This window comes from Chamaea fasciata, unplaced genomic scaffold (assembly GCF_029207755.1).
Source record: "Chamaea fasciata isolate MVZ Bird 193981 ecotype frontalis unplaced genomic scaffold, bChaFas1.0.hap1 SCAF_20, whole genome shotgun sequence".
Lineage (NCBI taxonomy): Eukaryota > Metazoa > Chordata > Aves > Passeriformes > Sylviidae > Chamaea > Chamaea fasciata.
The window spans coordinates 532420-550007 of NW_027094105.1; the positions used below are offsets into that span (position 1 = coordinate 532420).

Here is a 17588-nt window from a genome sequence, read left to right on the forward strand (position 1 = left end):
CGTGCAGGTCAGGGTGCAAACGGGGCTGCTCTGGAGGCAGGTCTAGGACAGGTGCATTCCCTGCTAGGGCTGGTCCTCAGGAAGAACTGGAGCAGAGCGAGATGGCGGGTGGGCTTAGGGCCGCACTGGGAATGAGGGGTCCCCGAGGGCAATGGTGGACCATGGTGGACAACAGTGGACCAGTCACTGACCCATGGAGAGACACATGGGGAGTCATCCAGGAGAAGGACTGTGGTGTTGGCATCACCTGGGGCTTTGCATGTCTCTCCATGCCAGGTCAATTCTTCATGTCCTGCCTCAGGTGAGGCACAGGTAGAAGGGAGAAGGGAGTGCCCTGGTCAAAGCAGTGTGGTGCAGATGCCCACTGTCTCTGCTCAAGGACACTCCATGGATGCTGCAGCAGCACAGGCCCTACCTGTTTCTGATGAGCTGGGTCAGTCTGTAGTTTGCATGCAAGTTCCCTATGGGAGGGAGCTTCTTCATGAACTGGGAATTTGAGGCTGACTCCTGACTAAAGCTGGTTTCCTTCATGGGATAGGGGAAGTTGTTCTCAGAAACCTCTTGGGGTCCCTGCTGACATTCACTCCACAGAGCTGATTTCTGGGGGAACACATGCCTTGTGGAGCCCAGAAAGGTCCCAGAGTAAACACGATTCTCCCTGGCCTGAGGAGCTGGGTGGTCTGCAGTGGGAAGCAGGGATGGGGTGGGTCAGCCAAGTCCTACAGCCCCAAAACCTCACCTGTGAAGGCACCTCAGGGACCCCACACTGAGGAGCAACTTGGGGAGCTGGGGTTCCCATGCAGGGACGCACTCCGGGCACTGCTCACACAGCTTTGGGCTCCTGCACTGCAGGGGCAGGGGTCTGAGCTCCTGTGTCCCATGTCCCATGTAGTGGTTAATGTCATTCTCATTTTCCTGAGTGTTGTCCCATGTCTCCCCATTTTCTGATCTAGATGTCTTGCTGGTCTGGTCCCTCATGCACCCCAAATCTGTGCAGCACCTGCAGTGGTCATGATGGAGCCCTGGTGACCAGGTAAGCATGAATGTAGGAGCCCAGAGTGGGATATGACTGAGCCCATGGAGGTGGCCTGTCAGGGCAGCCTTGATCACCTTCCAGACTCCTCATTGTACTGGTGCAGAGCAGGATTCAGGCACCGAAAGACAGCACTGTGTGCCAGCTGAGATGCTTCAGAGTGCCCAGGACACCTGGGATGACTCCAGAACAGAGGTCAGGAAGGACATGCCAGGACATCACAAAGCAGTAAAACAAGCTTAGGGAAGTTCTTTGTGCTGCCATCCTTCCCCGTCTTCCACAGATGCCACCTCACATGGACCTCTATGGTCAGAGCTGAATCCCACCCCACTGACCAAACTGTGCAGGAGGGTCCCAGGTATTGCTGCCTCCTGAGCACTGCAGGTGACCATCATGGTCTCCATGGTCCAGCTGGCATCATTCATTCCTAACACATTAAATCCATGACTTCAAAGGATTTTTCAGTATTTGGTACTAAAAGCCCCATCTCCTGGAGTTCTGTGATTCCAGCAGAAACTTAGTCTCTGAGAAGAGCATAAAATCCTTTCTGGAGGTGAGCATCCATTTCCATCCAAGAAGGCAGAAGAAGAAAATGCCCACCTATTTTTCCTCCAGAGAAGAGTCCCATCCTTTCAGGCATTCCCACCACCAGCCTCAGCAGTTGATAGGGAGCCTACTGTACATCCACCTCTATCCCTGCCTCCTCCTGCTCAGGGAATGAGATCTGTGGTCTTTGCACCAGAAAGCTGCTCTGACTTTAGGGCAAAATAGGCACAGTGGGTATGAAATAATCAGTTTTGATGCAAGGGATCTCTGTTACCAGCTCAAGGCACTTGCTGTGCTGGGAAGGCACCAGTTGTGGTAAGGCAGTGGTGGCTGGTCATTGCTCAGGGGCTGGTGAGCACCATCATAGCGCCCTTGGCTGTGCCTGGCCTGGCAGGAGCACTCTCTCCTCACCCATCACTGGGATCAAGAGACCTGCCCTTGCCTGGGGGTTATCTTCACCACCCTCCAATCTGAGTGTCCCCATTGCCCTGTCATTGCTGTAGCAATGTCAGTGGGCCAGAGATGTAGGGGTCCCCGTCCTGCTGCACCCCCAGGCTCCAATGCAGCCCCCATGAGCTGCCTGTAGGAACAAGGGGCTCCATCCCACTGGAGAAGGCCAAGAGTCCCATGTGGGGAAGAGCCCTGGATCTCAGGGAGGTGCGGTACAGTGCCAGAGGCATTTGTCCTCCCTCCGGAGCTGGGTGATTCCCAGCCCAGAGGGGATGGAGAGCCCTTCCCTCTGCCCAGCCCGATGGAGAGGGACCACGGGGCTTTCTCTTTAATGCAATGCTATGAATACTCGGGGTCTTTCTGCTCGCTGTTTAATGGATTTGAATGTGAAAAGGTGCTGGAATTGGGAAGAGGGGAAGGAGGGGGGGGAGGCCAGGCCTCTTTGTTCAGGGATGCTGCTCCAGCCTTGGATTTATTTAGCATTTGGAGGGCTCTGGGGTCTTTCTCTCCTCCCCAGCCCTGCAAAGGCTCGCTCCCTTTTCTGCCTCATGCTTATTAGCATAGCAGCTGCTCAGGAGAGGGGCTAGGCAGGAGAAAAGGATTGAGGCGTCCGGGAAATGAATAGGAGGGAAAAAAACAGCTTAAAAGGACAGAGGCTTTGAATAAGGGGGAGCAGTGAGTGGAAAATGGGATGGGGGCAGCTCAGAGTTGTCACCGTAGCTATGAATGTGAGCAAGGAGAAATGTGGGGACCCACTGGGGATAGACTCCGGGTCTGCGCACTGTGCTGGGGGTCGAGGCTTGATCCTGGCACTGTGGCATGAGGCAAGGGCTGCCCTATGCCCCCCAGCTCCTGGGCACAGGCAGGAGGTGGATGCTGAGCCAGCACCTTCCTGTACCCCCAGCCCAGTTCCCTTGGGCCATCAAGTGCCCAGGCCCCTGAGGCTGGGGTGGGGTCCCCCATCAGTGGCCTCCAAACCAAAGCCTCCATAAAGAGATCCAGTAATTGTCACAGCACCTGCCAGTTCCCCAAGGGTGGTGGGTTTCTGGAAATCCAGTAATCCTCTCCAAGGGGAAGACTGGCCATGGGATGGGGCACTCAGGAAAACCCTCAGAGCGCACCGAAACCCTGCCTCCACTCTTCCACTCACACCAAGGAAAGCCCTCCTGCCACTGGGTGACTAAGTGGTTTAGTCATAATTAAAGGAAATCAGGAGTCCAGGGAGCTGCCACCCAGCTCCTGCCCCAGCTGGAGGGGTGACAACACTGAGACATCAGAGTCTAGTCCAGGACAGGAAACCTTGAGGGCTGCACACATTCAGAGCCTGTTTATGCAACTGCATTCATGTGTGAGAACATTGCTGGGGAGTGCACAGGGGTGGGAACGGATTTTTCACCTGGAGAAAACAAGAACAGACATGGCAATCTTGGGGTGAGAGGAGGCTGCAGAGGCACTGCTTCCAAGCAGAGGCTCTCCTTAGTTGCAGGATTCATTTGAAGCCAGGATCTGTTCATTCTGTTGTCATGTTTCAGAGCACAAACCATCAGTCCCAGGGTGCTGCTCAGGTTCTCCGTGAAGGCTCAGCCTCAGCTGCCCTCCAAATGCATCACAGCAGAGCCACCGAGTGTTGGTCAGCCAATATCCCCTGTGTCCATGTCCCCTCCAGCCAGTGCTGTGCAGGGCTCTGCTCATTGGGCACACTCTGCCAACTGCTTGGTGCTCTTGTCCATGTCCTCCATGCCCCACTGAGGAGGGGTCAGCAGAGCCATAGCCATCCTACTGGGATAAATATACAGCTGGTTGGGGAATTTTCCCCTTCTGGGGAGTCTCTTCCTAAAAAGAGCCAGAAGGACACCACCAGCTCAGCTGGGCTGAGATCTGCCATCACCTGACAGTGCTGCTGGAGATGCTGTTCTCCTTGGCTTGCCCTCAGGGTCTGCTCCCAGTCACAGAACACTCTTGGAGTCGGGATGAATGAGGAGTTTCCAGTTAAAATAGTTGTCCCAAGCACCCCCAACCCCATTATCGCTCCAGCTGTCCAGCTTTGCCTCTCTCCATTCTTCTACCCATCCCTTACCCATCCATCCCATCAGGCTGCTATTCCCCATCCCTCCCAGCCAGCCCCTCTCCCTGCATTCCTCTACCCCTCCATGTCCCCAGTGATCCCCCTAGGCCTTCTGCCATCCCTCAATCCCTCCAGCCAAGCACCTTCCACTCTTCCAGATTCAAACCCCAAATCCACTGTCTTCCCCAAAACCAGACAAACCGCAATGTTGTCCTGCTTCACCATTTCTTCTCAGGAAGAAAAACCTGTTAACAAAAAAAAAAATTAAAAAAAAAAAATTCCACTGAGCCTACAGGTCTGTGTCCCACCCAGGGGGAGACCCAGAGGTCACCTCTCCCTGGGCACCCTAAGATGGGCGCTCATGGTGGCAGAGGAACATGGCAGCTGCAGAGGTTTTGGGAAGAGATTTCTCCTTCCTGCACAATGGAGCAGCGTCTATTTCTGGGGGCACTTGCTGCACCAAGGAGAAATTGGAGCTGCCTACACTATGCTGGGAGCATCCTGGAGAGGACACAGTCCTCCAAGCATGAGGGTCTGTAGAGTGACAGTGATTTCAGGGCATGGGGGATGGCACTGAAAATCCCATGCTCACCTCATAGCAGTGTGTGAAGCTTGTGTACACCCCAAGAAGAGCATGAAATGACTCATTGCTGTAGGAATGGGGTGACCTGGGATGGATACCGGGGACAAGACCTCTGCACTCAGTCCCAGCACCAAATACTGCAGCAGATTTGGGTCAGCAGCAAAAATAGACTGAAACCATGAGCTGTCCTGTCCTGCATGATGCACTGAAGACCCTGGTGCTGCTGACCATCCATCCATCCATCCATCCATCCATCCATCCATCCATCCATCCATCCATCCACCAATCCATCCATCCATCCATCAACACACCCACAGGGATGGATCCCAGAATGCCTTGAGAAGTGGCAAAAAATTCTGAAGTTTGGAAATGAGGCCAGCCTGGCTGGGCAGCCTGAGCCACCAGCTCCTCACTGGCACTGAACAGAAGTTGACTGATTTTTTGTGTTAAAAAAGGTAACTCCTCTTTGGACTGTCGGGCTGTGGCATTATCATAGTCATACAAATGCCCAACAAAGCATCTATTTAAAATGTCCTGAATTTTGATTACAGCCTGTCCCCTCTTGCTTGCCCGCTCGCTGTCTTTCTTTCTCATTCATTACTTACTGTGTTAAGCTCCCTGAAATTCAAATAAAATCCCACCTCCTCCCCCGCATCCATATGTGACGGCAGATTCAGCGCCGATGGCCGGGCTTGACGGATGAAGGGCAATAGAAGAGAAGACAAAGCTGTCAGACCTCACCGGGCTGTGTTGACTTCCCATCACCCCCCGGCCGGAGGGGAGCCCGATCCATCTGGTTTGAAGTCAGCAGCACAAACAAAAGCAAAACACAATGGCAGGAAGCACTTGAAAGTTCAAATTCTTGCTTTGGTTTCTCTTGGAACAAGAGCACCTACATAATGCAGCTGACGGACAATAACACGCAACCAGGGACAGGCAAAAATGCCAGAAGAATGCGCTTATGCCACCAAACCATCCAATATTTTTGTGTTATTGGAACAAAAATAGAAAAGGGAAAGAAAAAAAGGAAAAAAAAAGTCTTTGAAGTTCCTAGATTTCTTGGACAGGGTTTCTGTAGGGAAAAGCTGCAAAATGGGGTGGCCCTGGGCCTTGGGAGGAGCTTGGCACCAGGGCAGCTGCTCCCCAGGATGCTCAGCCCTGGGGTTGGGGTTCAGCTGTTTTTTTTCTCAGCACATTTCCACTGCCAGAGCCATCATATGTGGGGAACACAGAGAGGCTTTTCTGGGCCTGGCTCCAGGGGGGTGCCCAAATAAGGGGCTGCTGGAGACCCCGGCCCAGCCCATCCACTGTGGGAAGAGGAGCCATGCACAGAAATGCTGCATTTCCCCAGAAAAACCCATTCTTGAGGTGGTGGCTGGCCCAGCCCAGCTCTCTGGGGCCCTGGGACAAGGTGGAGGGCAAGAAGCTGCAGGGCTGAGCTGAGACAGGTGAGCCCAGCTCTGTGAAATCCCATCGTAGGCACCAGGATGAGGTTTTGCAGCATTCCAAGCACAAAGGGATGAGGCTGGGATTACTTCCAGCCACAAGTGTAACCCCACGCGCCCTGGGGAGCTCAGCCACTGTGAGGTTTGGTGGCACAGGCTGGTGGTCAATGTCACACAGCGCCGTGGCTGGAGAGGGGAGCAGTGCTTGCTCCACACCCCAACAGTTTGGGAGTCAGCAGCTGCCGCAGTACCCCAGGTGAAGGACCCCCAGTGGTTGTGACTGATGGTTTTGGCATCATCTTTTTCCTCCTGCTCAAACCCATCCGGGTCACTTTGTGCCTGTGTTGTTCATACTGGGCTGCTGCCTGGGTGGCTGCATGTCCCCAGGGCACCTGGGGACACCAGCTGTGTTTCTGCCAGGCACTGGCCCATGCTGGCAGCAGATGGCACAGGGCTTGGCACAGTGGAGTGGAGTTTGGCCAACCTGGAAAGGTCACACTGAGCCTTTTCTCCAGGTTTCCTCCCCACTGTGTTTGCAGGACATCAGTCCTTGCATCCCTGGGAACCCACACCCAGAGCCAAACTGAGCACGGCACAAATTTCCCTGGGATTTAGGCATTTGCAGAGCTGGCAGAATTACTGATAGAGAAAAAGCCTCATCTGACCCCTCCACTAGTGCCAGCAAGGGAGGCTTGGCTGCATCATGCCTTCAAAGCCCTGGCCTCGTGCAGGGCCCAGCAGTGCAGGCATAGGGCTGCCTCTGCTCTTCGGCTTCCTGGAGCAGCTAGGTCCTGCCAGGAAAGCCTCTAGAGAAGGGCTCAGCCCTGCTAGGCACTGCTCCACTCTAAGCCATGCCAGAGGACAGAGATGCCTTTGGGGGTGAAGAGGCCACGCTGACCCTCACCCTGTGGCCCTTCCTTAGGGCAGCTGAAGACACCAGTGACCCCATCCCCACAGCCTGAGGGGCCTCAGACCCTTCCTTGGGCCCAGGCTGGAATCAAAAAGCTGGGAATGGTCACAGGGAGCTGCGGGGTTCTCAGCCAGACAGGCTGGGGCTGCAGCCCCAAAAATGCACCCCAAATTCCTCATCCCAGGACTGGCTGCTGAGCTCTCCTCTCACTCCCTGGGGACAAGTAGCTTCTTTAGGAATGCCTCAAACAGCACATCCCCATCCAGCACCAGGGTTTGGTCTGAGTCATCACCCATCTACCAGGCTCTGAATGCTGCGATAGGGCAAACCAGGACATCCCTGAGCCTAGGGAACTTCCTCCAGCCTGTGGGAAGGAGCCACACTTCCCCCCAAATCCATCCCAGCCATCTCCCTCCAGGGCTGCATCCAAACCCAGAACAGCTCCAGGTTTGACACCAGAAGAGACACCAGCCACCCCCCACCACAGGGAACACCCAGCATTGCCAATAACCACATGGAAAAGAACAAACAAAACAGCCTCCGGTGGTTTTTTTTATAAAAAGATCAATGAAAAATTTATTTATAAATTTCGCACTCTGGGGCTACACATCTATATCATACACTCAGGAATATGCTGTACTGTACAGACTTTATCCAGTTAGAAATGATCATATAGTGACCCACATACAGCTTCAATATAAGCCTAAAAATTCTTAACATTAATTAACATAATTAAAAAAGGTATTCGCATCTAAAGAAAAATCTACAGAAAAACTCCTTTCTGGAGCAATCTGTGCATCAGCTTCAATGTCTGCTTATTTCACTGACATTATCAATATATTCTTCTTACAAAAATAATAATAATAATTAAAAAGATGACTGCTGGAAGGCAACCAGTCATGCATGAAAGAGCCTCCCCCACCTGCCTCTTTTTTTTTTCTTGTACTCCCCGTTTTGGCGTGAAGGGTCAGCAGCATGATGAGCCAACAAGGGGGGTGGGGGGACCCTCATTTCAATTTGAATCAATCTGCATCCCTTTTACTTCTCAGGATCAAGAAAGACGGGGGTGTGGGGGTTGCATAGAAAATTGAAACTCTAGGGACTAGGAAGGGCAGCAGCTTTTCAGTAAAATACAAAGGGATGTAAAAATACATCAACTCACAATTTCAGAGCAAACCCCCTTCCCCGACGTACAGTTTCCCAAAAATCTCAGCGTGTCTAAAGCTCCAGGAGGCTGGAAAGGAACAATGCTTTTCTTAAACAACTCACCCAGCAATTCACACAGGAGATTCACAGTCTTAATAGGTATTTTATAAAAATATAAATATGGGTTACATCATGTTGTCTTTACAACACAGGACAGAGCTCCCTTTAGACTGGGTTTATAACCAAGATTTCTTTTTAAAAATCCATCTAGAACTTGGCTTTACAATACACTTTTTAATATCATGTCATAAATGTTATGACATTTCATTGTGGCAAATCCATTTAAGTAAAAAAAAAAAAATGTGCAACCATCTGGTAACAACGATAAAACCTCACTAGGAAAGGTCTTGTTCCCACCCCGTAACTATCGCACAGAAGCACCAGTGGAAGTGCTGGACACCCCCTTCAATGCTCACAGAAAGACTTCGGCCAAGCAGTTCCTTGCAAATTACAGCGTTAACAGTAGACATTTTTACAGGGCTTTTCTCTTTTTTCTTCCTTAAATCTGGAGCTTTTGAAATCTTCTCAAATTGTTGAAGTGGACCAAGAACAAAAACAAACAAAAAACCCAACAAAACGCAAACAACTGCAGGTGAAACCATCAGAGACAAAGCAGAATATTCAGTGCAATGGGAAAAAGTCAGGGCAGACTCTAGTTTTGTTTTTTTTAGTTTTAAGACTAGAAAAAGAAAAAAAGAACAACAAAAAAGCATATATCCCAAACCATATCTTTGAAACACTCACCACCAGCTTCAAACAAAACCAGGCTCACAATCTTCACCCACAAATATATACAGACACGATAAATAGGTAAGACACAACCCCAATAAACCAGCAGGTAACTATTTTCTTTTCTCGTTTTTAATCAGAATGGTTTGGATGCAGGGAGCAAGAGAGGAAAGAGCAGGGTGATGGCAGTGATATGGAGGCTTTAGTGCAGACGAGGAGAAGAGGGCTGAAAGACCAGCAGGAGAAAGGAGACTTGTGAACTTTTCTGCATTTTCCAAATGGATGTTCTTGTGCCATAGCAATAAAAAAGCAGCATTTGAGATTATACGTGCAGTCACTTCAAAATGCGCCTTCGGGTGGCTCGCTCTGCTTCCTCCCTTTCCTTTATAAAGATATATACAGCGGGATATATATCTCCTATAAAAGGCGGGTGAGTGTACGTACGTCAGGTGAATCGTTCTGCATTGAGAAGTGTTATCCAAGTTTCACCAAAAGAAAAAAATAAAAGTTCCCAAACTTTTTTCAGTAGTTTTCCAGCATCTCTGTAGGCAGCAGAGAGCGCTCGCGCCCCTTTTCTGTGCAAAAGCAAATCCTCTGCCTCTAGAGTTTATTTCACTTTTTTAAAAAAGAAAAAAAAACAGTCCAGGATTTGCTAATCCCCCTTTACACACAAAACCACAAGGACTCAATGTCTTTTCCTGGGATCTCACGTGAGCTAAACAGATTTGTGGAGTGGGTGAGGACGCAGACTTTCTTCAGACACCGAAGGAAGAAGCAAAGCAGAAAACCCAACACAAAATCAACCAAACCCAGGAGCAACTGGGGTGAAAAAACCACGTCTGTCATAATCCAACGGAGTCGCCTCGACAAAAAAAAAGTCAGCGGTGGGAAAACACTGGGAGAACCTTGGAGAGGAAGAAGACTTTCCCACTCTTCCTCGCCAGGAAGGCCGCGGCCGGCCGGGTGCACCAGCCCATGGATGGGACATCGCACCCGGGGCTGGGGCTGGCACCGGAGAGAGGACCCCAGCACCAGTGGGGGGCTGCGGGGCGGCTTTTGGGGACGTTGAAATGAATTCGTTTCTGAGCCAGAACACTTTAAATGGGAGGGTCGGGAGCGAGGAGGGCGGGGTGGGGGATTAAATATTAGCGGAGAGGGAACGGGGGTTGTTAAAGCATCTGCCCAGATGTCAAACTGAAACCGTGAATACTGTGAGTGCAGCCGAGGTAGATGGAGGAAAAAAAACCACGTTACAGTAGGAAACAACCCTTGGAAGATTAAAAAAAAACCCAAACGAGCAACCAAAAAACTTAAAAATGTAAAAGCGGTGACGTGTTCTGCGTGGGGCCCCAAATCTTCGCCAAACACCCCCCGGGCGGGGGCGGGAGCAGCTCTGGCGGCCGGGGGAGCGGGGAGGGTCCCCGGCATCACCGGGGGAGCGGGAGCCGACATCGCCGGGGGAACGCGGGGTGGGGGGGACCCAGCATCACCGGGCGAGCGGAGCTGGGGGCAGCCCCGGCATCACCGTGCGCCAGCGGAGTATTTGGCCTTGGTGATCAGGTAGAGGACGATGTCCTGGTGGCCCCCGAAGGCGGCGATGTGCAGGGCGCTCCAGCCATCGCGGTTGGCCAGGCGGATGTCGGCGCCGAACTTGACCAGGAGCTTGACGAGCTCGAGGTTGCCGTCTATGACGGACTGGTGCAGCGCCGTCTGCCCCTCGGGACCGAAGGAGTTGACGTTGAACTCGCAGTTCGTCATGTTCTGCAGCAGCGATTGCAGCTCCTTGGTGTTGCCGCGCCGCACCGCCTCCTGGAACACTCGCTGGCTGGGGGGCGGCGGCGGCGCCGCGCACGGCGACACCTCGCTCTGGCTCATGCCGCCGCCTCGGCCCCGCCGCCCCGCATGGACGGCGACGGCGGCGCCCGCCCGGGCATGCGGCGGCGGGCAGGCGGTGCTGCGGCCGCTGCCGGGGCTGGGCTGTGGTGCTGCCGCCGCGCCCCGGCCCGGCCTGGCCCAGCCCAGCCCGCCGCTCCGGCTCTCGCTGCTCCGCTGCCCGCGCCCCGCGCCTCTGCAGCGCCCCGGCCCGCGCGCGCCTTTTACCCGCCCTTTTATTTGCATAACAATGGCACGGCCGTGACGCGCCTCGGGGGCGGGATCCGCGCCCCGCGCACCTATTGGTCTGAAAGGAAGAGGGAGGCGTGGCAGAGCGGGGAGGGCACGCCCCCTCCACGGGATGAACCGGACGGGCGCGGGTGCCGCGCGCGCTGCGAGGGAGGGAGGGGGCGATGGGGGGCGCTCCCGCCTCGGCTTCGCTCGGCCCCGCTCGGGGCTGCGCTGGCGGCTCGGCTCGGCTCGGCTCGGCTCGGCTCGGCTCGGCTCGGCTCGGCTCGGCTCGGCTCGGGCCCCCCAGCCGGGACCAGCAAGAATGACGGTCACCAAGGGGCTTGCGGTTACCTCCGATTTGGAGGAGGGTTGCTGCGGGTTTGTGTCCCCATGAGCCAACAGGACAGGTCACGGAGCGGAACGGGGCGTTCAGCTCGCGGGGTCCAGCCCCTCTGCGGGCTCCCAGGGGGGGCTGCACCGGGTTTCAGGGACCCACGGGTGGAATTGATTTAAGGGGGAAAAGATGCAGCCCCCACCATGTCCTGCCAGCCCCGGAGGGGCTCATTTCGGCTCCCTGGGGCTTTATTCAGGGTCGGACCCGCTGCCCAGCCGATGACCATGTTCCTGGCGCGGGAGCGCTGGGAGCTGTGGACACCGCAGGGAGGCGGAAAATTGGGGAAAAAAATCCCGAAAACAGTGCATCAACCAGAAACGGTGCTGGGGGGGACCCTCCAGCAGGGCCTACTTGCACCCCCGGCCCACCTCCTGTTCCCGTTTGGTCTCCGGGGAGCAAACGGCTGGTCCAGGTGGGAAGCGGCGCTCCCGGGCCAGCTCCCACCTCCTCCCGGGCATTTGGTCGGCAGGAGAGGGTGGGAGGTGGGGGGAGAGAGGAAGGAGCGTGTCATAAACCGAGGTGACAGCAGCCGCACCGGGGCAGCTGGGTGGCAAGCTGCTGTCACCTGGCACTGCTGGTGTGTTCTTTTGGGGAGGGAAAAGGAGAAATCGGCCAACTGCTAAATTCAGCCTCCTAGGCCGATGAAATGTGCCATCATGGAGTGTCTGTTGCACAGCTGGAGGACAGTGGCCTTGAGCTTCGAGTGTGACTTGCTCCATGGCCTGTTTCCGTGGCTTTTCCCAGCAGCTGGAGTAGCCTGCCCCGTCTGGGCCCTTCTAATCCCACCTGGATTTAGGTTGTAAGGAGCTGTTGAAGCAGGTCCTCATTCTCCTCCCATAAAGGGTCTGCTATTTCTGCAGAAACAGTCAATTTCTGCGGCTAGTTGTTCTCATCCCTATCCCCATTCCTCTCCCATTCCCATCTTTAAATCCATCCTCACCTCCATGCCCATCTCCCCATCTCCTTCCTGTCCTTGTCTCCACCCTCATCCTATGCCCATGCACAACTCCATCTCCATCCCCATCCCCATCCAATCCCAATCCACCCTGCCCCCACCTATCCCCATCCCCATCTCAATCCACATCCCCATCTCCTCACCCATGCCCATCCAACACCCATCTTGTCCCAGTCTCTATCCCAATTCCATCTGTCTGGTCTCTGTCTGACTGTTTGGCTTCCCCAGGCCAGAGCTCTCCCCGTCACACCTCTCTAATGTGAGTTTGTTGCAGTCCATCGTTCTCATGGAATAGGAGGGATTGGAACGTTACTGCTGCTGGGGGCTGCACCCCCTCTGCTCTCCTGTGCCTGTGCAGCATTCTCCCAGGATGTCCCTGTGCCGGTGGCACGTTGAGCCTCTGCAGCGCTGGCACAGGGCACTGATATGGGCTCAGGGCTTGAAGCCCTGGGGGTCCATGCAGGAGCCAGGTTTGCCCGAGGACAGTGAAGAGGAGGCACTCCCGCCTCTGTCCCGTCCCCCCGAGGGCCCCGTGCCGCAGCAGGCAGTGGCAGCAGCTCTGTCCCATCTCTCCAAGCCTGGTGTCAGCGGGAATCACCAGCGGCAATCCCTGTCCTGTCTCCTGTGTCGGCTCGCCGCGGCGAGCGGCGGGACGTGCCGTGACTCAGGGTGACTCACGGGAGCTCCGGTTGTGCCCCGGGGCCGGCACAGCCCGGCAGTGCAAACAGCGTGCGGGCAGCGCCGGAGTCACCGCAGCCCGTGACTGTCCCCAGGCACTAATCCCAGCAAACCCATCGCGACAAAGATGGAAAAGGGAAGGCAGCGGGGTCGTGCGGCAGCTTTGCCGGACGTAGGTGCGGTGGCCCGGGTATCGGGGCTCCGCTCTTCCTGGCTCGCTCTCTCTTTCTTACTCCTAAATATCCCGGGACAGCCGATTTTGTGTCTTTAATGGCCGTATCCTGCGAGGTGTGGGAGCCCTGTGAGCGAGCCGTGGGAGAGTGGGAATTGCTCACACCTCCCCGGTCTGGAGCTTGGCCAGAGTTACATCCTCGCAAGCAAATCTGCATTTGCCAGTGACACTGGTGAGAAAAAGGGCCCGGGCAGGGACCCAGCCATGCAAATGTTCGGGACTGGCAGGTGGGGGCAGGACTCGGCCTGGGAACGGGGCCAGAGAGGGAGGAGAAAGAGCGAAAGGGGGGGGGGGGGGGCGAAACGGAAAATAAAAAGACAAATTTGAAAAGCTGCATTTCAACTCCAGTTTGTACCCAACTCTGTAATCGGAGAGGAGCCGGGAGCGGTGTGACGGCCGGGCCAGGCTCCCTGCACGGCTCTGCTGCCCGCCGGGCGCGAAGGGGCTGTCAGGGGCCGCGGCCGGCTCTGGGAGGCCCCTGGCCTCGCTTTATGGGGCCCTGCAAAACCAGCAGTCCCACCCAATGATTTACCCGCTCTCTTCTGAGCCGAAGGGAAGACGTGGCGGGAGGCGGGGAAGAGCCCCGGAGCTGCGATGCCTTAAGCGAACGGTCACGCCGAGAGGCGCGGAACAAATTTCCCCTCCTCAGGAGACGTGACGGCCAAATTTCCCCGTGCCCGTGAGAGCCTGCGGGAGGGAGAAGGGCCGGCTGCCACCGGCGTCGCCGGCGGGGCTCAGAGCCGCCCCGGGGCTGGGCGCGCTGGGCTGGGCACGTCGCAGCCCTCTTCCAAAAAATCCCAGCGGGACATGCCCGTCCTCCCGGCCGGGCGGACACGGCAGCAAGAGTCCAGCCACCCCCCGAGGCCTCCTTGCAGGGAGCCGGAGAGCCGGGGGGACGGATCCGGGGCAGGCGGCGAGGGGGCGTGCCCCCACTTAATTCATTAAAATGTGTCGGAGAGCGTGGGAAAGACGGGAGCTTTTCTTCCCAGCGCAGAGCCCCAGCGAAAGGCGTGCGAGGGAGAGCGCCCTGCCCGCTCGGCTCCCCGGAGCCGGAGGAAGCGCGGAGCTTTCCTCCGCCGCTGGCCACGCCGGCGCTTTGCCTCCCGACTTTTTGGCAAAGCGGCTGCTGGAGCCCCGGTGGGGAAACGCGGGGCCAATGCCGCCTTCCTCACCGCGGAGATGTGGGGTGTGGGGACGCAGGGAGACCAGCCGGGGCTGTGGCTGCTGCGTGGGAAGAGTCTCCCTTGTGCGGGTTCACCTCTGGGGGCAAGAAAGGGAATCCCTGTCCCTGGTGGGGAAGAGGTCGATGGGGGTCTTAGGGGACACCCGTCCTCCGTGTGGTCTGAGAGCTGCACAAGCAGGGGTGTGGCCGTGGGATTGGCCTCATGCTCTCCCCATGGACGCATCACACACCAGGAACCTTTGGTGGCAACAAGACTGTGCCTGGGTGGGCTGGGACCTTGCCAGCCCTACAGGCAGAGCTCCTGAGGCCAGAGCTGGGGGTTTGCAAGGGAAACTTCATGCTCTTGTGATGAGGACGTGTGGGTGCCCTGTGTCTTCTGCAGGGAGCACAGCACCACAAGAAAATCTCTCACAAGTGGTTTGGGAAGTTCTGTGGACAAGGGCATCCTCCTGGGACACTCACAGCACAGGGGCCACTGCAGGAACATGGTCTGGGGACTGCCACTTCCCATGGATGTCACTGTAGATGCTGCTCCGCATGGTCCTTCCCTCCAAGCCTGTGACAAAGAGGATTTAAAACCTGAGTGAGACTCAAGCAGGGTCATGTAGTCATTGTCCTCTGGGGAGCACACAGGCAGGGGTGCCCCTGGGCTGGAGGACATGGTGCTGGACTGTACAGTTGGGGTTATCTCAATGCAGCTTGACCTTTAACCAGTCCAGTGCCCCATCTTGCCAGTCCTTATCCTGCTGGAAATGCTGCAGCTCTTCTGAGGTAGCTATGGTCTCAGTGTTTGACAGCACAAAAATGTGCCTGGAGCAAAAGGCCACCAGCTGGGACACACTTGGAGATGGAGAATTCCTGCCTGGTGCCACAGGCAGGGATCTCCAGCTGCACCAGTGTCTCAGTGCTGCCAGGCCCTGTTCAGCCATCTCCTTGACTGATGTCTCCATGGCCATTAAGCACACACTCTCCAAACTTCCATGGCTCCAGATCATGTTCTGCTAAACTGACACCATCACATGTCCCTGACCCGGTGTGCTGGCAGCTGCTTGTGGGGCTTCTGCTCCTGGAAAACTGATGTGGAGGGACTATATCTTCATTTTGCAGGTGCTGGTGGAGTTGGTTGGAGACACAGGCCTTGGTTTTATGTACCCTGGGTCAACCTCCCCACCTTTGGGCCATAATTATCTTGCCCTGGGTCATCTGAATGAGCTTCAGGATTGAATCCAGTGTCAGTGCAGAATTTTGGTGCCAGGAAATCGCCATCTCCCAAGACACATGGTTCTTGGGGCCACCTACCAGAGAATCACAGACTGATTTGGGTTGGAAGTGATCTTTAAAACTCATCTTGTCAACACCCCCTGCCATGGGTAGGGACACCTTCCACTATCCCAGCTTGCTCCAAGCCCTGTCCATCCTGGCTTTGGACACTTCCACAGACACAGCTGCTCTGGGCAGTCTGTTTGGTTGCACTGTATGGCTACCCCTTTGTGGTGGCTGCGGGATGGGGATATGTCACCCCACTTCTCCCTCTGCACAGTTCCCCCAGAAGACTCACTACAGCCCACCTGGAGTGGCCTCTGTACCTGCTGACTTCTCCGTGGGGACAACCCTGGGATCTAAGCAGGCTTGGGGGTGACATGGCCATAGCCCCCATGGGACACATGCCTGGTGAGTGATAGAAGCTCATTTGCCTAAGAATCATGTCCACATATTGGCGGGTTGATTGGAAGGGTCAGGTCCCAGGCTATTCCCCAGGGAGCAAACATCCCCTGATTGAGGGGAATGTCCGTCCTCGACAGACACCTCTCCCCTCACTGTGAGCAGCAACCCTGCCCTGTGGCAGCAGCATTCCCACGGTGTGGGGCAGCACAAGGGCCAGAGCTCACAGACAGCTCGAGCTGGATCTGTGTCCAAAACAACATTGGTTTGTTTGAAAATGGCAGCTGAGCAACTGGGAGCTCAATTGGAGCATCCGGCTGGAAGAGCAGCTCCAGGATGAGGATGAGCAGTGGTACAGCCCCTGTCCTCATCCTCCTCCCGTGCCTTGCTGACTGCCTTAGGGACCAACCAGCCCAAATTCAAGGCACAAAGTCACGCCAGGGAACACTGAGCTGATTTCTGTGAGCCGGTCAAAAATGTGGTGAGGTTTCCGCTCCAGATTACAGGAGGAAGGAAGTTTGTTCGGAAGGGGATGGGGATAAGGTGGGGGAGAAGGGAGGGAAGTGCATTCCTGCCTGATGAGGAACAATGTTGATATATTCATTTGTAAACTAAAGCTGGCCTGAGCGTCAAACACCTTGCCCCTGTCAAACTCTGAAGGATGTGTGGGAGTACACAAGGAGAGGAGAGGAACCATCTGACATCCAATGCAATGTGTGGGTTTCCCAGGGCTGAGGGATGGTTGCTGCTCAGCCAGATCTCATTCACGATAAAGAGCAATAAAACCCTGCCTCAGTGCTGTTTTATCCTAGGGTTCCCTCATGACCACATCCTGTCATGCAAAAAGGCAGGAGCTGAGCACAGGTGGAGCAACCGGGGGATCCATGGGCTCTGGAGTGGGCAGCCCACCCAGAGTGCTCATCCCTGCCAGAACACTGCTGGGGCTGCCCTTCCCACACAGGATCAAACGGCTCCATAAAACCAAGGAGGGCTCATTACTGCCCTGCTAAATGTTAAACATTAGTATGACACGGACAATGGGATTTTGTAGGTTTTTTTTTAAGCAGCCAGATAAGGAAACAATATTGCTAGCTGATAGAAAGCTGCTTTAATTCCCTTTGATATGTGTCCACCATTCAAAACTGGACATTTTATTACCTCCTGGATGCTCCTCAAGGCTGATCTGATGTGGAATTTGCTGTTGACCGTGTCTATAACTGGGGGTGACCTTGCTGCACACTTCCCACCACGGCACCACCTCCTGTGGGCAGCAGGAAGAAAGAGGTGCTATGCTGGGTCCCAGCCACTGCCCTCGTCCCCAGGAGCTGGCTAGAATCCTCTAGGAGCTGTTTCATGCCTTGTCTACAGGTACACACCACTTGCTGGATTCTGCCCTGGGTTGGTGTCCTAGAAG

The 17588-nt window shown here is 55.3% G+C and overlaps 2 protein-coding genes across 4 annotated transcripts in view; both read right to left on the reverse strand.

The window, feature by feature from the left end:
- Positions 1-7579: 7579 nt before the first annotated feature.
- Positions 7580-11022, reverse strand: NRARP (NOTCH regulated ankyrin repeat protein). The gene has a single exon (XM_066201307.1). The coding sequence runs from the start codon at positions 10840-10842 to the stop codon at positions 10489-10491; it is 354 nt and encodes a 117-aa protein (XP_066057404.1). The 5' UTR covers positions 10843-11022; the 3' UTR covers positions 7580-10488.
- Positions 11023-14253: 3231 nt separating this feature from the next.
- The window catches only part of EXD3 (exonuclease 3'-5' domain containing 3), a 260922-nt gene continuing 257587 nt past the window's right edge, over positions 14254-17588 (reverse strand). For all 3 annotated transcript variants that reach the window (XM_066201028.1, XM_066201025.1, XM_066201026.1), the window contains one exon: positions 14254-15068. In XM_066201028.1, coding sequence (XP_066057125.1) covers positions 14799-15068 — 270 coding nt within the window. In that variant the 3' untranslated portion in view covers positions 14254-14798. The remainder of the gene's footprint in view (positions 15069-17588) is intronic.